General features: G+C 41.2%; 1 protein-coding gene across 2 annotated transcripts in view; it reads left to right on the forward strand.

Annotated features, from left to right (window-relative positions):
• Nucleotides 1-23,414, forward strand: part of LOC116628074 (IQ domain-containing protein K-like) — a 125,469-nt gene that overhangs the window by 80,707 nt on the left and 21,348 nt on the right. For both annotated transcript variants that reach the window (XM_032398148.1, XM_032398149.1), the window contains exon 8: nucleotides 7,225-7,336. In XM_032398148.1, coding sequence (XP_032254039.1) covers nucleotides 7,225-7,336 — 112 coding nt within the window. The remainder of the gene's footprint in view (nucleotides 1-7,224; nucleotides 7,337-23,414) is intronic.

The raw sequence follows: 23,414 nt of genomic DNA on the forward strand, positions 1-23,414 counted from the left end.
TGACTCTGATTGTCAGAATTTGCAATAATCGACGTGGCATTGTGTAAGAACTGAGACAAAAAGTGTACATATGGTAAAGCAGTAGGTCTCCTAACATTAAGTTCATTCTTCACATTCTCTGCCATTAGAGCAGAGTTTCAAATCTTTCAGATCATTAGAATCACCTGGGGTTCTTGCTAAACATACCGACATGGTGTTTCCGTTGTCACACAGACTGAATCAGAACCTACAAGGCAAGAGCCTGAGAGTCTTATTTTTAACAAGTGCCCTAAGTGATCTCAATATCACCAGATAAGGTTAGGGAATTGTCTTAAAGCAATAACGTTATGTAATACATACAGAAAGGTGGAAGGAGCACTAAGGGAAACTGGGGGCTACGGTTCTAATGCCCACTCAAGTATCAGAGCAGGGGCTGACAAACTACAGCCCGTGGACCAAATCTGGCCCACTGTCTATTTTTATAAATAGTTTATTGGAACACAGCCAGGCCCATTTTTAAAAAAACCTGTCTATGGTTGCTTTTGTGCTATAATGACAGTCATTGAGACAGAGACTATATGGCCCATAAAGCCAAAAATATTTACTATCTGACCTTTAAAAAAAAAAACTTGTATTGGCTCTTGGATAAAAAACATGACCTCAGACCTGGGCAAACTTAGAATTAGAACTAAGGCCCTCAGTGACTATGAGCTCATAATAAAAAATAAACCAACAAGGAATGGAGGCGGGGAGTCAGTGAGTACAACCAACTGGAAAATCCAAGGCCTCAAGAGTGGCAATTTGAGACTATGAAATAAGTATGTTTAAGATGATTATAGAGATTTACTAAAAAAAAATGTTTAAAGAATATAAACCTTGCTGAAAGAACAGAGCAATAAGAATAAAATGGATCAGTTTTGAAAAAGAACTAAGTACAACCTATAAAAATGAAAACAATTAACTGAACAGGCTAAAGCTGTGCTTCTCAAACTTCAGTAAGCATCGGGATATCTGGAGAGTTTGTTGAAACCAGATTCCTGGCCCCACTCTCTGACTTAATAGGTCTTAGGTGGAAGCCATGAATTTGCATGTCTAATGAGCTCCCAGGTACTGCTGATGGTGGTGATCCATGGACCATACTTTGGGTGTGCGTTAAATAGCAGACAGACGCAGCTGGAGGAGTAATTGCTATCCAGGGAGATCTGGGAGAAAGAAGGCAACAGGGAGAAAGAGGTGGGAAATGTGGGAAAGCAGTTGAGATAAAGAACAAGAAGGTCAAACATAAGTCTAGTAGGAATTGCAGAGGGCGACGACAGAATGAGTGGGGGAGAGGCAGTGTTGACAGAGCTACTGGGCAAGAACATACCAGTTGAAGAAACACAAATCCTGAACTAGATAAATAAGGACATAACTGCAGCAAAATGCTGCCTGGTCAAACTGTGGCATGCCAGAAGCAAAGAAGAAGCCTTATAGTTCTCTTGAAAGGATTGCCTACGAGGGAAAACAGTGAGACTGATCAAGACGTCTCATCAGCAGTAGCATCCGCCAGAAAACGGCGACGGGTACTCTCTTCAAACCCCAAGGGAAAGTAACATTCAACAGAGAATTATATGCTCACTAAATTAACACTCAAGAGCAAGGGCTAAATACATTTTCAAACACACCTCTCACTGAAAGAACTACTAAATGATGTACTTGAGTTAGAAGGAAATTGAATCTACAAGGAAAGAGTGGGAGCAGAATGCAAGAAACAGTAGTGAATGAGGAAGCTGCTAGACCTAAATACACATTGACTATTATATAATATACATATACACACACATACATGCATATGCACACATGGACATATACTGTAAATGCACATATAAACATATACACATATACACTCATGTACACGTGTACATATACTGCTTGTGCATATATACACATAGATACATATATACACACATGTATACACATGTATATTACACAACACACACACACATATACACACATCAATGGGGGATAAATGAGAGGAAACTAAAATGCTGGACAGCAGTCATGAGAGTTGAGAGTGGGATGTTAAAGGTGTTCTAAAGTCCCATAACTGCTTGAGGGGAGGTTGGACAGACTCATTTCTTACTTGAAGTCGTTTATTACATTATAGCAACATATTCAAGAAAAAGTAGAATAAGAACTAACAAATCAGTAGAAGGGAAAAATGGAATTCAAAAAATCCAATGCAATAAAAAGCAGGAAAGGGGAAAAAAGGACATAAGAGCATGATAAATAAAAAACAAGATGAGCGAGATCAGTACAAATATATTACTGATCACAGTATATGTAAATAGAATGAGCTCTTCTCTGATTTCTCAGATTGGATTAAAAAGAAATCTGCCTCTGTGCTGTAGCATACAGGTAATACAGAATGACCCAGAATAGTCCAAAGCAAAGAGGTGGAAAAAGATATACAATACAACACAAATACCAACCAAAAGGAAAGTGATCTTGCGTTATGAACGTCAGATAAAATAGACTTTGAGAGAAAAAAACATTTTCAGAGATAAAGCAGGTCCTTAATGATAAAGGAATATCTGGTATTTTCTATTGGGTCAGACTTTTTGTAATGCTTTTCACAACCCACTGACCTGAATTTACCATACACTAATGTGATGAACACACCGTTTAGAAAATGTTTCTCTAGAACACATTTTACTCCTCCCTGAAAGCCCCAAGCAACTCCTAAGAGACATGCTGTCATACTACAGTTGAATATCTGGGACACCTCCACAATACCAGGAAATATGTGATATCTACAGGTTTTTATAATTAGTTCCCCAAAACAATAAGGAACACTCATAACCACCCGAATGAGAAACTAACTTTTGTTTCATTTCGCCAAAGATCTGAAAAGAAATCACAAAGCTTACTTACAGAGAGAAAATTGAATTTATGAGACAGTTGGAAACTCTGAATATTCCATTAGGTATTTGAAAGAGAATTTGCAAACATCTCTTTCCTTCATTTTGAAATCCACTTTTCTCAAGTACAGAATCCTTTAATATAATCATAAGTGCATCAGGTCATGTCAGGGATGTGATAAGAACCTTCTGAGGTATCTCACACTGAGTTAGAGGTTCACTCTTGCCAGCATTACTGAAGGGCTGTCTGTTGTGTTGTTTCTCCAGCATCTTTCCAGGAACTGTAATATATTGAAAGTTTCTTTCTCCAAAGCCATTAGAAAAACTCCAGGGAATCATCCAGAGAAAATAGTCATTGCTATGTTATTGTCTGTTTTGCCAACAAGCAAGGAAACCAACTGAGCTAAGAGGAATTCAGAAGTATAGATCTATGAAGGGTGACTTCCAAGTCCCAGCTAGTAGCCCCTCTCTTCCTCCCTGCCTGCAGTCACCATCCTACAGCCCTGATACCTCTCTACTGGCTGAGCACTGCCTAAAGTTAAATAATTATAAAATCATTTATGTATTCAATCTTTTGCAAACCCTTGGGAAGGAAGAGGCCTCACTTCCAGTTTTATGAATCACTGGCTCTTCAGCCAATTGGCTCCATGTCCTACCAGCAATTGTAGGATGCAGCCTCAGAGCTGAATTCTTATTCTTATTGCTTTTTTAAAAAAAATATTTATTTATTTATTTATTTATTTATTTATTTATTTATTTATTTTAGAGAGGGGAGGGGCAGAGTGAGACCATCTCAAGCAGACCCCACGCTGAGTGTAGCCTGACCTGGAGCCTGATCCCACAACCCTGAGATTATGACCTGAGCTGAAACCAAGAGTTGGGCACTCAACCAACTGAGCCACGCAGGTGCCTCCTTATATTAGTTGATTTAAGAAATTGCTAACACAGTGAGGGCTTACTATGGACCAGACAATATCTCATCTTGTTTTCACACCAACCCAGTGAAGGAAATATCTGTACTATTCCCATTTTACAGATGAGGGAATCGAGGCTCAGAGAGTTTAAGTAACTTGCTCCAGGTTCCTCAGTCTGTCATTTGCAGAGCTGAGATTCAACTTCAGCCTTTCTGATCCAGAGTTGGCTCTCTTAACCAATATGGGACCCTGTTGGCTTTCATCAGAATAGTAGATAATTAGGAGAATTTGATTGGTTCACGGGCATTTTTCAAGAAATTCACATCCAAATAATGGAGTTTTCTTCCTGGGCTTACCCCAAAGTCAAGTACACAATAATGTGTATAATACTCAGTGTGCCTATCTTGGAAGAGCAGATGGACTCCATGTGGTAATTTAAAGAAGTAAAAGTAGGAAGCCACTTTTTTTTTTAAAGCAATGAAATTGTTTATGTGTTAAACATTACGCTGCACTCTGCAGTATTTGCTGATTGGCACAACCACTGCCGTTTAAATTGATTCTGTAATCATGACTATAATGACAGGGATTAGCCCAGTTCAATGAGTGCATGCTTTCCCCAGGGCTCACAAAAGCCTTCTCTAGGGATCCAGGCTTTCCTGGTAATGAGAAGTTAACTAACAAGGCTGCCGTATTCCACTTTGGTAAATAGCAGTCTTCGGTTTGAAATGAAGGAAATCAAGAAAAAGATGAAGGGTCTCTGGCCACACAGAGGAAAATCACCCTGAATTGGTCAGTAGAACCCTGAGAACAACTGTAGGCTTCCGGAATGATGAAGGAAATGGGTGTTTCTGTTTGTTGAATATTTAGGTGATTGAGAGTTCAAAGGATTGTAGGAAAAATTCATCAGTTATTCTTAAGTTAAAGAACTCTTATTTGCCTCTCAGCAGCCTGTCACTTAAAATTGAAACACTTGTACTCCCGGAACAATATATGCTCATTGTAAACACCCCAAACAATCCAAGTAGAAAAATACAGAGTATAAAGTGAAAGCCCCTTTCCCCATTTTACTTCTTCCCTAAAGGAACCCACACTCTGTGTGTCCTTTCAAACTTTAAGAATACCTCAGTTATGCAGAAAGAATTTGACTATAAGAAAACCTAGTCGGGACGCCTGGGTGGCTCAGTTGGTTAAGCGACTGCCTTCAGGTCAGGTCATGATCCTGGAGTCCCAGGATCGAGTTCAGCATCAGGCTCAGCGGGGAGTCTGCTTCTCCCACTGACCCTTCCCCCTCTCATCTGCTCTCTCTCTCTCTCTCTCAAATAAAGAAATAAAATCTAAAAAAAAAAAAGAGAGAAAAAGAAAACCTAGTCAACTTGCTGATTATAATTAGTGTTAACCTTTCTTTAGTGATTCAGAAGATCCTTCACATTATCATTAAGGGTATCAGTTGTCACGGTGCAGAAATGTGGGGATTTCTGTGTGCTTGGATCCAAATAAACAGAAGCCTGGAGCCCTTTTTCAGCTGCCCAGGAGGGTTTGGGCTTGCTCAGCCCACAGAACAGAGGTGTCTAATCTTTTGAACATAAGACTTTAGGAAACACTATAAAAACATTTGTTTGTAATTTAAAAGATTTGGGGGATTACCTTATGTTCTATGACATTAATATAGGGCCATTTTACTCTCTGAAATTTGCATAACATTATACTGGTATATGTGTATACTTTATATACAAAGTACTTGATATGTATATACACACATAATATACATATAAAATATATATGTATATGGTCCTTTGTATGTGTAATTTTAAAAATACATATTTATAGATAAATTGTATACTTTCTTTTTCTTTAAGCAAGTGTAGCTGTCATTTATAAGTTCAGCAGGAAACTGTCTTTTTTATTTTGGAAAAAATAAATCACTTGAGTAGTTTTCTTAAGACAACCAAGGCACCTCATGCCCTGGGAGAGGAAGTAATAGGAAGGACTTTATTTTTCTTGAGTTTGATAAGGCCGTCTCTCCAAATGCCTCTTAGTGAGTAGAGCTCTGGTGCATGGTATCAATTTGCATAAACAACCCAGGAACTTTCTAGAAGGGAAAGGGATTGCGATCACCCCAAACCCAACATTGCCCCCCTGCAAGTTTCCTAGTTATAAAAAGCCATGGGAGGACCCTTCTAGAGGACAACAGGACTTTTCGAAAACTAATCCAGGAAGCTCGGATCCCAATGATCAGAGCAGGAAGTCTCAAGATCCAGTGCTGGTCTAAAACAGCAGGAGGTTGGGCCCTGGCTTTGTGACATGATCACAATAAGCAGAACTGGACCACTATTACACTCTACCCACCTTCCCTCCGTGGCTAACTCTATGCTTCAAAACTCAGCCCAGAGGTGATTTCCTCCGTGAAGTGTTTCCTGACCGCTCCAGGCTGAGTTTAGTTCCTCCTCCGTATTCCCTTGTACTCACCGATATCCTTATTCTTACCACACCTTGTTGATCTTATTCCTGTATACTCTCTTCCCCTACTAGATTCTCAGCCCCTCAAGGGCAGCTGGAACAGTCTGCCTATGTTTGAATCTCAATACAATTTCCTAGCTCTGCAACTCAGCAAGCTGCCTAAACCGAGTTTCTTCAGCGGTAAAATGGGCATAATCATTCTTGTCTTATTGGGTGTTTTGATGGTTAAATTTGTAAAATACTTAATGCCTGGAACATAAGTGCACAATAAATATGAGCTATGGAATAATAAAATAAAACTTAAATAATTCAAATTATCATCAATAATCTCTTTATTGCCAATGTCTAGCACAAAGCCCAGTATGCAGTAGGCGCTCCATCAATTGGTATTAAACGGAACTGTGATTAATACATTGACTGTGATTCTTCCAGAACCAATATAGTAGCCACCAGTTATATGCGATCATTGAGCACTTGAAATGTGTCTAGCCCAAACAGAGACGTGCTGTAACTGTAAAATACACTAGATGTTGAAGATTTAGTATGGAAAACAGAGAGTAAAATATCCCATAAATAATTTTTGTATTGATTACATGTTGAAATAATATTTTGAATCTTTGAGGTTAAATAAAATATATTCTTAAAAATAATCTCACCAGCTCATTTTTCCTTTTTAAAATGAAACTGCAAGGAAATTTAAAATTTCACATGTGGCCACATCATATTTCTATTGGACAGCACAGATCTAGAATGTTCTCAACCTACCATTATTATAGCAAATCCTCACACAACCTCATTTACACTCAAATATTACATAAGCTGTAGGAGTTTAGATAAATCGTTTAGAACACTGATTCACTTAAAATCCAAAGCATATCCAATTAGTTTGTAAATGATTTTCCATGCAAAGTTAACAAGCGAATGCATAGACGTATTTTTTGAAAAGGAACTAAAGCTTTGTGGGTGTTTTCCAGGTTCGGTGTGATCCTGAGATTCAAGAGTTGCGTCAGTGGCAGAAGAAACTGCGTGAAGACAAGCACATTCGCGAGCGAGTCAAGATTTTTTGGGCCAAACAAGAACAGAAAGGTCAGTTGTTTGATTCACAGTCCTTAGTTTATTTAGGAAAAGCCTGCATCTTAGCCCAGGCTCAAGAAGGAAGCCCTCTGTGTTCTTATTGGGTCCTTGCATCTGCAGGGAACTCAGTTTGTGTGTGGGGGGGAAGTGGCTGCATATTAAGATTCTGCTCTGGAATGACAGAGGTGATGTGACATAATTTACAGGCCATTTGCCTCACTCAGGGACAAACTCAGTGTCATCCTGTGTCTGCAGGTCTTTTTGTTTAAGCTATAAGACATAAAGGATAACCCCTCATTTTGGAAGCACGGTGTCCATCAGTGTGATGGGTGGTTATCTTTTTTAAGTTGTTGATTGTGTGTCTGAACTGAAATGATGCATTATGCTTGTCCTGTCCCCTTTTGTGAGAAATTAAACATGTGCACACACACACACTGATGTACAAAGAATAACAAGCACCCGTCACCTGTCATATGCAGGTGTCACCATTTTGTCCTGTTTGCTTTCCACATATTTTATTATAAAACTTTTAAGTTACTACATATTTACAATAGGAATATTAGAAAAACAACAGCCAAAAAAAGGGGAAAAAACAGAAATCCCACCACTGTTGGGGCACCTAGGTGGCTCAGTCATTAAGCATCTGCCTTTGGCTCATGTCATGATCCCAGGGTCCTGGGATCGAGCCCCACATCGGGCTCCCTGCTCCTTGGGAAGCCTGCTTCTCCCTCTCCCACTCCCCCTGTTGCGTTCTCTCTCACTGTGTCTTCTGTCAAATAAATCAATAAAATCTTAAAAAAAAAAAAGAAAGAAAGAAATCCCACCACTGTTAATATTTTGGTGTATATCCTGCTATACTTTTTCCAGTGCAAACAGGTACAAATAAATATCCACACGTATTTTATTAAAGGTTGGATTCTACATTGTTACATTCTGTCACATAATCTACCTTGTCACTGAACGTACTCAGAACATCATTCTGGTCAACAACTAGAGAGTAGTATCATGAAGTTTAACAATTGCATGGTATGGATTTAGCATCATTTATTCAACCAACAACATGGAAGGAGATTCATGATATATTATCAAGGGGAAAAGAATCACAGAAACATAAGTTTTCAGCCATATGAAAAATATATACATGGAAACATGGAGATGTCTAAACAGCCTGGAAGAATACAGTAATGATAGTCACCTTTAGGATTTGGACGAGGGAGGAAGAGGTGCACTGTTGGAATCTTTTAAATAAGTTCATGATACTTTGCAATTTATGAAAAAATAATCCTCCTTACCTCAGCATCCTACAGGCCATCCATACTTTGAGTCCTCTCACCTCCCCATCCTGCCCTGTACCTGTCCCCCATCACTAGGCTGCAGCCCTTCCAGACTTTTCTGTTCTTGTCATATGCCAGTGCTTCCCTCACCAGGGGGATTCTGTACTTTCTTTTTTTTTTTTCCTGTCAAATCACCCATCCCCAGCTACTTCTCATCTTCCAGGCCTGGGACATTACCTCCTCAAGGGGTCTTCCCCAGGGACCAGGAACCAGTCTACTGAACAGTCTCAGCATGGCTGGCTCTAAACAAAGGCTTCCTCTTCTCCCCAGAAACTGTCTTCAACCGTGTTTTCTCGAACCTCTCTTTCCAATCCCTTCATGGCATATGGGGTGGATTCTGTGTCTTTGCAGTATGTTCTAATTTCAGAAAGCCCAGTCTAGTTTAAAATTTCAATCTCAGATCCAATTTAGTGCTTACCCAACCCCCTCTGCCCTCCATCGGTGGGGATGGGAGTGGGGAAAGAAGGGTTAGATCTTTGACACTTCTACACTGGCCTCTTCTGGATCCCTTTCTCCTCCAGTGGAATGGGTGGGAAGGAGGGAGATACAGGGGGCATCCATCTCTTCACTGTCTGTTGTGATCCTCCCTTGGCTGCTAATGCATCCTGGCTAAGGCTACCACTCATGTCCTGTGGGCAGGCGTCTCCATGCTGACTCTCTGACCCCTGTATTTCATATGATTCTTCATGGAGGGGAAACAGTAGGTGGCAAAACACCCCTGTGGGGATCTGGCTCTGTCTCTACCTCTACCACCACCACTTCAGATCCCACCTCTGCCTAGCCTTTTGCTCTCGGGGTCTCCTTACCCAGCGGCCAGCCCTCTTGGTCAGGGCGTTAGGAAGATAGTTCAAGTGACCTCCCAGTGTCTGCCTGACCCACAGGAAACCAGTGGTGGACATGCAGACTTCTCCATGGCCCTCCTTCTCTCTGCCCCACTGTGTCTACCCAGATCACATTGAACCTCCTCAGATAGGCATAGAGGAATGATCTGGATGTAAATCTACCCTCAAAGCAGATGTTCAACCAAGTAATGAGACACCTTCAATCTTTTTAAGTTGTTCTCTTGGATTTTCCCTCCCTTGCCTTAGGGCTTGAGTTGGGGGAAGCAGCCATTCTTGTCTAAGAGAGGAGAGAAAATCACAGTCCTCTTCTTTAGGCCAGTAATTCTCAATCTTTTTGGGCTGTGACCCAGTAAGAAATTTATTATAATAAATTTATTGTAATTCATATTACAATCTAGTATATATCCTCCTGTTCTCTTGAGGTTTTGTTTTTGATTTTTTTAATGCTGGACATGACCTAGTAAATCAATTTCGTGGCCTTTACCTTTCAATTTTTTTTTTTTAGATTTTATTTATTTGAGAGAGAGAGACAGAGATAGTGAGAGAGCACAAGTGGGGAGGAGAGGGAGAAGCAGGCTCCCCACAGAGCAGGGAGCCCAATATGGGACTCGATCCCAGGACCCTGGGATCATGACCTGAGCTGAAGGCAGATGCTTAACCGACTGAGCCACCCAGGCGCCCGGCCTTTACCCTTCAATGTGTCTTTACTCATGCTTTGAAAAATACTACTTTGGTCCACTACTCCATAGCTCCTATAATTTCTTCTCCCCCTCTCCTTCCCAGAGCCATCGACTTAGGTAATGATCGGGCCCCTTCTTCATAGACAGTGGTTGTCAATACTGGCTGCACATTTGAATCATCTTGGGAGCTTTCTAAAAATACCAGTGCCATTGACAGAAAATCCTAGAAGCAATGAGCACTCTTAGTACCCAGATCTTGGTTTCTAAGTACCCCTCATTCTAAACAGAATTAGTTTCTTAGAGAAATGGCTGATTCCAGGGCTGGGGCAAGGAAAGTAGAAGATAAGCCTAGAACATCTTATGCCAGAAAATAAAGATGGGGACATGGGAAAAGAATACAGGCTCTAGCTTGACAGGAATCTTAGTGAGCGTATCTGGGACAATTTAAGTGTCAAAGTTAACAGTGACGGTGGGGCTCCTGGGTGGCTCAGTCGGTTAAGCATCCGACTCTTGGTTTTGGCTCAGGTCATGATCTCAGGGTCATGAGATGGAGCCCCAGCATCGTGGGGCTCCCTGCTCAGCAGGGAGTCTGTTTCCCCTCTCCCTCTCTCCCTCTGCTCCTCCCCTTGCTCGTGCACTCTTTCTCTCTCAAATAAACAAATAAATCTTTTAAAAAAATTAACAGTGACAATAATGAATTATAACTCATTGACAAATAAGTGAGGGAGAGGAGGTAGTTTTCCTTACATCGGAATGCCAACTAATACATTTAGAAAGTAGAATGAAATTAAGAAGTCACCATCTTGTAACCATACTAGTAAATCATTAACTCACGCAAGAATCATCAGGACTTGCTAAAACCATTGAGTGAAAGTTTGATGAGGAATATGATATTTAGAGTCTCAAAATATCCCTGTACAAAGTAGTCATTAAACAAAGGGAAAAATACTAACTTTGCATTCAAAAAACCTGGCAGACCCACCTTCAGTTCAAAATTAGTATCACCAATATTGGAACAAGCTGACATAATGTGCCTTCTGGTATGATGTACTAAGAAGGACACTCATCACATATGCTTATGCACTATTCCTGTCAAAATGCATAACTTGAATCTAATCATGGGGAAACATTGGACAAACCCAAATTGAAGGACACGCACCAAAGTAACTGATTTGGACTCTTAAAAAAATGCCAATGTGAAGAAAGACCAAGATTAAAAGAGAACCAAGAGGACATGACAGCTAAACACAACACATGATCTTAGATTGGAGCCTGGATGGAGAAAAAATTCTATGAAAGACATTGAGACAATTAGCAAACTTTGAATATAGGCTTTATATACATAACTACATAGCACTATCAAGTTTCCTCATTTTTTAGAAGATTTTATTTATTTGAGAGAGAGAGCACAAGCAGGGGGAGCTGCAGAGGGAAAGGAAGAAGCAGGCTCCCCACTGAGCAGGGAGCCTGATGCAGGGCTCGATCCCAGGATCCTGAGATCATAACCTGAACCAAAGGCAGACACTTAACTGAGCCACCCAGGCGCCCCAAAAACAAAATCTTAAAAAAAAAAGAGAAACCAGCTTATTCTTTTTTTTTTTTTTTTTTTTTTTGACAGTGAGAGATACAGTGAGAGAGGGAACACAAGCAGGGGGAGAGGGAGAGGGAGAAGCAGGCTTCCCGCAGAGCAAGGAGCCCGATGTGGGGCTTGATCCCAGGACCCCGGGATCACGACCCGAGCCGAAGGCAGTTGCCCAACGACTGAGCCACCCAGGCGCCCAGAAACCACCTTATTCTTAAGATACATGCTGAAGGTTTTAGGGATCAATGGATATGATATGTAGCTTAACCTCAAATGATGCAGAAAAAAAGAATGTAACACACATGTGTACATACGCATATGCAGAGAGAAAACGATAAAGTAAGGCACAGTATAAACTACTGGTGAACTTGGGGGGTTCTGTGGATGATTACTGCAACTTTTCTGTAAAGTCAAAAGTATTTCAAAATTAGAAGTCAAAAAACACCAGTGCCTCACCTCCACAGGTTCTGACCTGATGGTTTTGGGATGAGCCCCAGGCATCTGTGTTAACATTAAGTTTCCAGGTTCTACTGGTCAGCCAGAGTTGATACCCTAAGGAGGTGCGGGTCTGCAGTTGCTTTGTGTTCGCTTTAAAATGTGGAGTCCTCCAAAAAATAAAATAAATAAGATAAGATAAAATATGAAATAGAGCAATTCATAAAAAAAATAAAAGTAAATAAGTAAAATGTGGCATCCTCTAAGCCTGCATGCCCTGAGCCCCCGGCAAGAGAAGTCCATCTGTTATTTGTTTATTTGGCAGTTATGTGTCTTCCTTATTAAAGTATAAGCTTCCTGAGGACAAAGACCTGTCCTAGGGCAGTGCCTGGCACAAAGTGAGCACCAAATAAATATTGGTTGAATGATCAAGTGAGTGAATAAATAAATGGATGAGCGGGTCCAGTCCTGAGGCTTAAATGAGCCTGCTTACAGACAGTGCCCGGTGCGGAGTAAGAGCTCATCAGACTGGCGGTGTGAAAGCCTTGTTACAGTTTAACCCTTGCTAGCCCTTGAGCTGTTGCGGGCAGGCTCAGCTCAGGCCTCTCTTCAATGCACAACTGCCGTTTCATTTCACTTCAAAATTGGAAGACAATCAAGGCTGTAATCAGTTTAAAGGTCAGGGAAAGTGCAGCGTGCCTATTTATTTCTGTTGTTTCTTATTCTTTTGAGTTGATTTGCTGTCGGTTGACAGATTGATTTGGCTGGCCGTGTAGCAGGGTGAGCAGCAGGGATTTAGTGTGTGTCATCCAGCTATGGGGGGGTGGGGCAAGGGCAGTGAAAGCATTCCCATCTGGGCCACCTGCTGCTCGTCCCCTGCAGCCTTTGCAGGGCTCCAGGACGAGCCGTCCTTTCCAAACAAGATGGGGTTCAGGAAATGCCCTAGTGAGAACTCATGGATACATTTCCCACTTACAATAAGACTGTGAAATGGCCTTCAGGTGAAAAAGCCCGTGCTAAACACTGTCCTGGAACTGTGGTCAGCCAAGAAGAAGTCGGTACAGTGCAGTGGGTAGAGGACTGGGTTTTGGAATGTGTGCAACCCTGATCTAGTTAACTTCATTAAGCCTCCGTTGTCCCATGTACAAAATGGGACTAATGATAGTACCTGTCTCCTCTGGTGGTTGTTAAAAGGTTACAAGAGATGATCTTTAGAACAAGTCCTGGCACATTGTTCCCACAAATGCTGGTTATTGTCGTGATTCGTATTATTAAAATATCTGTACTTTTAAACAACCTTGTTGCTTTCCTCCACTAGACTCTAAGTTCCATGGGGTTCCATGAGGGGACTGTGTTTGTCTTATTTATCGTGATGTCCCCCAGCCTAACACAGGGCCTGGCACAGAGCATGCAGTTACACATGTATGGTGGATGGAGCTCTGGGTTTCATTTTACAGATGAGTTAGTAGAGGCCCAAGGAGGTCGAGAGATTTGCCCAAGGTCATACAACCAGAGAAAGGGCCCAGGTGTTCCCTTTTACTGTCCAGCGTTCTAACACACACCAGGGAGAGACACGGAGAGAGAAGATCTCCCTTGAGTTCTACTGTCAGACCCAACCTCTCAAGAATCCTCCTGAACATGACACACTGCTTGTCCTATTTCTTATGACCTAGGCCTTGGGTTCTTGCTGTTTGTGTTAACTGGAGCCCCTAAGTAGGGGCTGAATTGCTAGGAAGAGGGTACAACCTGCCCACCACGGGAAATTGTTCCCTTCCTGTGTTGCTGAGCTGAACCATTTTCTTACACTCGGGCGCTACCGAGTTACTTCCTGTTTTAAACCTTATGAATTTGGGCAATGTGAAGATTTAGAAAATAACCACCCCCCCTCGCCCAGCCAAGGTGACACTGTAATTAGACTCCAAAGACCTCTGATGAAGCAATTGATGTTTTTTTTTTTTAAATATTTTATTTATTTATTTGACAGAGAGAGACATAGCAGGAGCAGGAACACAAGCAGGGGAGTGGGAGAGGGAGAAGCAGGCTTCCCGCCAAGCAGAGAGCCCGATGCGGGGCTCGATCCCTGGACCCTGGGATCATGACCCGAGCCGAAGGCAGACGCTTAATGACTGAGTCACCCAGGTGCCCCAGAAGCAATTGATGTTAAACACATGCTAGTTCTCCTTTAGACTTGCAGGAAAGAAAAAAATGGAATGATTGCAAATAAAAATGGTTTTTCAACTTTATCTAAAAAACCCACAAACTGATCTGTGTACAAATCCAACAAACGAACTTAATATATTTTTTGACTGGATGCCATTTTATCCATATTGTGTTCTGGTATTTATAGTATGAATAAATTTTGCCAAGTTCATTTCTTGGAGCAACCTTGGTGCAGACAGGAGGTCTGAGGGAGAATAGTGTCAGCTGTCAGGGTAGAGTCGTGGTCATATATAGCTCGTCTCACGTTACACTGAGTCAGAGGCCCTCCCAAACAGGATTTTCTTCTAGGACAGAAATGGTGTGAAGTTATACTCGAGTCTCTATCCATCGGGACAGTTGCCGGAATTATTTTAAAATGTGTGTGACAAAAATTGCAGCCAATGTAATTCCAAACAAAATGCCTAAGTCATTTTTGAGATGTGGTCAAAAATCCCTTCTCGATTAATAGCGTATTTTTAGCTTCATATACTCAGTAATTGTTTTCAAATGTGCCTTGTAATTGAATGGCCATATTTTATTTTGAAATCTAGTATGAGTAGGAAGAAAAAAGCCATAGAAATTGTTCCTATAACATAGGGTTGTATTTGTGTGTGTGTGTGTATTCTTTATGTATGTGTAAATACTCTTTAAATGACTTTATCACTTCTTATTGATATTTTAAAGAAAGGGATGGAGGAGGTTGACCTGTCAAAGGAAATCGATTATTTACTTTTGTTTGCTTACCTGTTTATTCCCTACCTCATTCCAAGAGTGCTTCGCAGTATCTTACAGAAACTTGTATAATATAACATTTTTAGATAAATGTGGTAATTGGGTTGGGGAAAAATTAAAAGTCAAGAAAAAGTTAAGCCACAAAATGTAGTAAGCAAAATACTCCAAGTCCTATACTTGCTAAAGATTTTTTAGAGACAAAACAGGGAAATAGGATCTGTTACATAATTCACAGTGACTGTAAGAAAAAAGACAAGCTAGTTGTTCAGGAAACAACTGGGCCCTTCCCTAATACATTATGCAATGTGACTAATAACCTTGAAAATGTTCCTATAATAAACAGAAATGTGGCTCTGAGCTTCCTAGAAGCCACAACAATGAAAAAAATAGGATCATTGTATTGTTTGTGTCTTCAAAATGAGAAGTTTTCTTGGAAGCACACTTACTCCTGAACTGAGATTTTTTCTTTCGTTAAGAGGACACTGGGAAAAGACAAAGCCTAGGGTGGGGGTCGGGGTAGAAACCAGAGAAATTTCTTTTTCTGACTTTAAATTTAGTATTTTTTTTTAATAAATAAATCTAGTATTTTCAGTTCAGATTGTAATGACAAATCTTAACTGTTAGGATTGGGTTTTAAGGATAGTCTTAACATAAGTACTTCATCTTGGCCACACCACATGCTTATGACCTTAGGATACCCCTGGAACTTAGTTCTTAGAGCAGAGAAGGTCTGAAACTAAGAAGTAGCTGTAACTTATTGGGCACGTACCATGTGCCAGCCACTGTACTAAGCACTTGATGTTTCCATGTACTCCTCACACCTCCTCTCTCAGAGAAAGGACATTATCCCCATTGTACAGATGAGGAAACCAGGGCCAGGAGACTATGACTCACACAAGGTCACAGCCAGTAGGGCAAGACCAGGGATTTGAACCCAGATCTGCCTGATGCCAGGGAACCTAAGGCCATCTCGTGCCGTGTTGTCCAATTATTTGAACCTATGTGCCCAATAGCACATGTTGGCCCAGTGTAAAGCTTCCCAGCAGGGTACCAGAACCCCCAGGCTGGACGGTGGGCAGCATCTGGCCAGCCTGCCACCCTGCACACTAACACTGAAACAGCCACAGGCCATTGGATAGGGGAGGTTTGGAGATAGGGGAGGCTGAGTCCCTAGTCCCAAGGCTGCAGGATCTATAAACATGTTTCTGGGAGACATTTCCATTAGAGCAGAAAGTCAGAGCTAAGTGGATAAGGATGAGGATGTTCTTTTCTCCCTCCTTCTAAATACCCTGCTCGTCTATAGATGAGGAGCAGGGAAGGGCTCCACCACCGAAGAGGATAGCTGGGTGCAGAGAACACTAGCCTGTGGCTCAGGAGGTGGATTCTGGCATTAGCTATAGCCCGTTGTCACTAACAAACATAATCTATCACATAACAATGATACGTGTTAAAATAATTGGTGACTTATTTTCCAGAGGCAATTACTATTGAGTGGGTCTACCCATCGGGTTTCTTCATCTATCTATATATAAATATATATGCATATATATTTATGTACACAGAACTGTATTATATACCCTGTGTTCCTTCACTTGGCAACGTATCATTGACATCTTTTCATGCCAAAAGTTCTAATACCAATTCCAACATGGGGGGGTTGGTTCTACACCACCAAGAAGCGATTCTCCAACACCAGCTGAGCTGGAGAATTCAACTCAACTCTGACACATATCGACCCAGAGATAGCATCAGACCCCACAGGTTAAGGGCTCTGTGATGCAGAACCGCCCCCACTTGAGGCAATCCTAAGTCCAGGTTTTGTTACCCGTGCTTTTTTTTTTTTTAAGATTTTTATTATTATTTATTTTATTTGACAGAGAGAGAGACAGTGAGAGAGGGAACACAGCAGGGGGAGTGGGAGAGGGAGAAGCAGCCTTCCCACTGAGCAGGGAGCCCAACGTGGGGCTTGATCCCAGGACCCTGGGATCATAACCCGAGCTGAAAGCAAGACGCCCAATGGCTGAGCCACCCAGGCGCCCTGTTACCTGTGCTTCTGACTGGCAGACGCAGTTTGGAGCTTCCCACAACCCCCTCGTTGGGTTCAATTAATTTGCTGGGGCAACTCGCAGAACTCAGGAAACTAGTTTACTCACTAGATCACTGGTTTATTACAGAGGATATATTAAAGGATACAAATCAGCAGCCAGATGGAGAGATAAAAGGGAGAGAGAGAGAGAGAGAGGTCCCAAACAAAGGAGCTTCTGTCCTCATGGAGTTTGGGGCTTGCCATGGTGGCCCATGGTCTGAATTGTTCTGGCATCCCCATCTGGAAGTCTCTGAACCCTGTCCTTTGGGTTTTTATGGAGGCTTCGTTGAATAGGCACATTTGATTAAATCATTGGCCATTGGTGATTGATTCAACCTCCAGTTTTTTTTCCCTCCCTGGAAGTCAGTGGGGTGGGACTGAAAGTTCCTAACCCTCTAATCACTTGGTTGGTTTTCCTGGCAACCAGCCATCCTTGGGTGGGTCCAAAAGTCACTTATAAACATAGCAAAAGACACCTTTGGCTGTCCTCCTCACTTGGGAAATTCCAAGGGTTTTTATATATATATATAAATATAATAAATATAAATATATATATATTTAATATAAATCACAATATCACACATGCCAATATATATAGATCTCTCTCATTTTTTTGTGGGTCCATAAAAATGATAAATCTGTACCATACTTTTTTTTTTTAAGCCAATCCCTATAAGTGGATATTCAGTTTGTATTATGAACAATGCTTCCATGGACATTTTTGTAGATTTATTCTTGCTTACTTATAGAAGTATTTTTATAGGATAAAGTCATAGGAATGAAATTGCTGGTTCAAAGGACATGTGAATATTAAGTTTAGACAGTGATCGCCATATTGTCTTCCAAAACTGTTGCATCAATTAGCCCTTAATGCCACCAACCCACTTTGGAACTTTTGATGGGTGATGCAATCTTTGTGTTTCATTTTCCCTACTTGTAAAATGAGAATGATTATGCCTCAGGAATAATTCGAAATGAGGTCATCGCTTTGATAATACCATGGCTCTTTATTTATTTATTAATACCATGGCTCTTTAAGAAGAAATATATCAATAACTCTGAGGTTTCACTTTCATCTTAATTTTTTCTCTTACATCTCCTCAAACCTTAGTTCCTTCTCCATTTTAACCTGCAAAAGAAATAAAAATTTGATTAAAAGAAATCTAGTGACTTCATGCCTTGATATTACTTTCATCAGTTCTATTTTTAAGACTTGCCAGTGGGTGGAGATGTTTGGATGACATCAACTTTCATACATATTATTTCATTAAAAATTTGTAAAAGTCTGCACAGCTAGGACATGCCTTCTATTGAAATGCTCAAAGATCTCCTACTATTCTGCTGAAATTAAAAAGTAAAGTAACAGGTGATTTCCTTTTTTTAAATGGTCTGCCCCACAAGTTCAAGATCCCAAATTTAAGTTTATGTAAATGGATACTTCCAACTTCCCGTAGCTTCGTTCCTTCATCTGATTGTCGAGCATTCTTCTTTGCAGTTCTGTAAATGCAGAATGCTTTGGTAGGATCTAGATAAACCTACCAACTTCTGGAAGTCTCTTGGAACCAGATTGGATTAAATTTCCCACTTATTAACAGCTGTAACCTTGTGAAGTATGCTTAATCTCTCTCTGACTCAGTTTGCAAGGCAGTAAATACCGATATGAGGAACAACCCTGTAGGGTTTGGGGAGGATTAAATGAACTGGAATAGTGCCTGGCTCATAATAAGAAGTGATTGATAAATGATTAGCCATATATGGCTAATACATGCTGCTATTAAGACTATTGGCTTTGGGGTCTGACAGAACCGGGGTCCTGCCCCTTACCATCAGTGAGGTCATGGGTCAGTTGCTCATCCTCTCAAGGCCCAGTTTGCTTGTCTGTTATAATGGGAACAATTAGGGCCTATTGCAGAGGGCTCCTGTGAGGATCAAATACGATTAAATGCCATTGTATGCTATTAAATAGACCCCTGGCACAGAGAGAATGGTCAATAACTGGTGGCTGGTTTTGATAATATTTTTTAAGCTGTCAAGAAATATATATAAAATTTTTATTCCAGGTAATTTACCTATAGGAGTGGTTCTCCATCCTGGCTGCAGATTATTATCCCTTGGGAGAAATTTTAAGATGTGTCAGGCTAGAGGCCAGAGAAAGTGATTACACGGGTTTATTCTTAGTAGAGAATGTGTTGTAACCACATCAGCAAAATCCTGATACTGTGGATTAGTTGCAAGTTCCCAGCAATAGGGATAGATTTTGGATCCAAAATCTTCCTTTGCGAGTCTCTTCTCACGAATGCAACTTCATTAGGATTAAAATTCAGGGATCTGAGTTCCTGGCCCACCTCCGCAATTTACCAGGTCAATGGACTTTGCTTTCTCCTTTGAAAAATGGAAGGAATAAACCAGGAAATCTCTATAAACAAGAAATCCAATAGGTTTTTGCTGTAGAATCTCCTGCCCCCTGGGCAAGAGGCCTATTGCTGAGCAGATGCAAACCTTGGAAAACTTGATGTTGTCTTGGTGGTGATCGTTGGCCTTGGGAGTTTGGTCTCAAGACTGAAGGCGAAAACAATAAGATGGTGAACATTCTGGGCATTTGTTGGAGAGAGTAGGGTGGGATAGTTGAGGGCCAGAGAGTAACTGGGAAGTTTAGATGTTGAGAGGGGAAGAGGAAAGGATGGATTGGGTATTCGGCCATTTAGGAGAGTTTGGGGGGAAAGCACAGGGATGTTTAAAGGAGATTTTTGTTTGATCATGTATTTGAGGAGTGGGAAGCATATATTCTAGACCGAGGGCCTTTCTTATCACCGTATTTGGGTCCGTCACACTCAGGGGTGACTCTGAATGAAAGTAGGAGCTAACAAAGGGAGGGCAATGGGAACTCGCTGCTGCTGTGTGGTATCTTGGCCTGCAGAGTAAGTGTTGCCTATATCCTTAGCTGCCCAGCCTTGATGGTCTGCAAAGATCCATGGTCCTCACGAAAGCTCAATTTATTGAATGTCTCCGATGTTCCAGGCACCTTACAGATATTTCTAATCTTCACAATAAATTCAATTAGTACAAACTGTTATTACCCTTATCGTTCAGGGGAGGAGAGTGTCTCAGAGGTTAAATCACTCACCTTTGGTCATACAGACGATAGTGGCAAAGCTGAGGAAATTCAGAACTTTCCACAACATCATACTGCCTTGCTGTTCTCACAACCTTCCTTTCAGTCAGTCCATGGACTGGTAGGCTGAGGGAAAAGTCTGGAATTCATGCTCTCCAAAAGCTCGAAAGGCGTTCAATAGAGAAATGAAGGCCACACTATGAGAAGGAATGAAGGATGGATGCCTGCTTCCACATGCATGGAACTTGAAAGCATTATGCAAGTGCAAAGAGCCAGACATCAAAAAGACCACATAGTATATGATTTCATTTATATGAAATGTCCAGAATAGGCAAATCCACAGAGACAGAAAGTAGATCAGTGGTTGCCTAGGGCTGAGGGAATGGAGGGGAATAGCAAAAGGGTATGGGGTTTCGTTTAGGGGTGAGGAATGGTAAAATTGATTGTGGTGATGATTACACGCATCTGTGACTCTACTGAAAACCATTGAATTGTGTGCTTTAAATGGGTGAATTGTATGGTATGTGACTCATATTTCAATAAAGCTGCTATGAAAAAAATTAAAATGAAGGCACAGACCACCTCATTCCCAATAGGATGGATACTATCAAAAATCACCCAGAAGATAATATATGTTTGTGAGGATATGGAGAATTGGAGTCCTTATGCATTGTTGGTAGGAATGTAAAATGGTAAAATAGCCAAAGTGGTTCCTTAAAAAAATTTAAAAAGGAATCACCATATGATTCAGCAATTCCACTTCTGGTTATGTACACAAAAAAAACTGAAAACAGAGTCTTGAAGGGATATTTGTGCACCATATTCATAGCAGCATTATTTACAATAGCCAAAAGGTTGGAAGCACCCCAGGTGTCTATCAATAAATGAATGGATAAGGAAAATGTTGTCTACACATACAGTGAAATATCATTCAGCTTTAAAAAGGAAGGAAGGGGGCGCCAGGGTGGCTCAGTCGTTAAGCGTCTGCCTTCGGCTCAGGTCATGATCCTGGGGTCCTGGGATCGAGCCCCACATCGGGCTCCCTGCTCCGTGGGAGGCCTGCTTCTCCCTCTCCCACTCCCCCTGCTTGTGTTCCCTCTCTCGCTGTCTCAAAAATAATAAAAAAAAATCTTTAAAAAGGAAGGAAGTTCTGACACCTGCTATAACATGGATGAATCTTGATGGCATTGTGCTGAGTGAAATAAGCCAGTCACAAAAGGACAAATACTGTATGACTCCACTTACAAGAGGTACTTAGAGTAGTCAAATTCATAGAGACAGAAAGTAGAACAGTGGTTGCCAGGGGCTGAGTGGAGGGGAGAATGGGGAGTTCTTGTTTAATGGGCACAGAGTTTCAGTTTTTGCAAGATGAAAACAATCATGCGGATGGATGGTGGTGATGGTTGCACAACAATATGAAGATACTTAATACCACTGAACTGTATGCCTGAAAGTGGTTAAGATGGTAAATTTTATGTGTATTTTATCACAATAAAAAGCTGAGAGAAAAAGGGGGCACCTGAGTGGCTCTGTGGGTTAAGCGTCTGACTCTGGACTTCGACTCAGGTCATGATCTCAGGGTTGTGAGATTGAGCCCCACGTTGGGCTCCTCACTCAATGGGGAGTTTGCTTAAGATTCTCTCTCTCTCTCCCCCCCGCCCCTCTCCCCCGCTCTCTCTCTCTCAAATAAATAAATCTTTAAAAAAGAAACAGAGAAAAAATGAAGGCACAGATCCCAAATATTCTCATGGCTGATGCTCTGTCACCTCCATGAGTCTCTGCTTAATGTCACCTCCTTAGTGAGTCCTCCCTGACCACCCTTGTTTCCCCACCCCTCTGCCCTGCTTGTCCCCATCCAACATGTTCTGTACAGGGTGATTCAAAAAGAGCTAACCGCTTCCAAACTTTTATTACAACATGCGTGTCTGGTGGGCATAGATCAAGAAGTTGGTGTGGGTGCCACCCCTTCTTTGCAGCCTCACAGGAATAAAGAAACAAGTCATGGCTGCCCTTCCAGCTGTGATGAAGGATCTGGAGGAAGCTGACTCCGGGATGGCGCCATGTTTCCTGTGTGTGTTACACGGGGCTGCTTATATGTTGTAGTTAACTGTACTAGTTCCTTTACAAATTGTCTTTGACTACATGATACACATAACTTACTCATAATTTTTTCCAAGTGTTTAATTCTTTTGAATCACCCAGGATTTTAAAGATTTATTTTGTTTATTGTCTGTGTAACCATACAATTTAAATTCTATAATAGCAGGGACTTTTTGTTTTTCCTTCCTGTTTTGTTCACTGCTCTATCCCTAGCACCTAGAACAGTACCCAGCACATGGTAGATGCTCAAGAAATATTTGTTGATTAATGAATGAATCTGTGTTTCATAATCCCCTTCCCAAATTATCTAGCTTGGTAAATACTCCAAGGACAAGTAAATGGAATTGTTTCCAAGCAAGCAAGCAAACACACACACAAACAAATAAAGGGAAGGCATATGCTTACACATAATATATAAATGAACAAAGAGAAAAGTCTACTAGAATATAAACCCAAAATGTTAGTAGTGATTATTTTTTTTTAGTTTTTTTTTTTTTAGTAATCTCTACACCCAACGTGGGGCTCAAACTCACAACCCTGAGATCAAGAGTCACATGCTTTTCCAACTGAGCCAGGCAGGCACCCCGATATAGTGATTATTTCTAAGTGGTAGTAATGCTGGTGATTGATGGGTTGATTGATTTCTGCCTGTTTTGGGTTTTTTTCCTAAAATAGAAGTGCAGGCAATTATTTTCCTTTTTTGATAATTTATGTTTTCTAAAATAGTAACACAGGCTGTTCCTATTCACCGTGTGCTTACTATGAGGCAAACACTTTTCCAAGTGTTTCCTTAACAGGGACTCAGTCTTCACAGCAGCCCTGTGAAGTGGGTACTACTGTGGTCTCCATTTTATAGATGAAGAAACTGAGGCACAAAGAGGTTGAACTGTGTAGCGAGGGCCCCACAGTACAGAAGCAGCAAAGCCAGGCAGCCAGATTCCAGAGTCCTTCCTCTTCCCCACCTCATTATGCTGCAATGCACAGATGT

The sequence above is a fragment of the Phoca vitulina genome, unplaced genomic scaffold (genome assembly GCF_004348235.1).
Source record: "Phoca vitulina isolate PV1807 unplaced genomic scaffold, GSC_HSeal_1.0 scaffold110, whole genome shotgun sequence".
Lineage (NCBI taxonomy): Eukaryota > Metazoa > Chordata > Mammalia > Carnivora > Phocidae > Phoca > Phoca vitulina.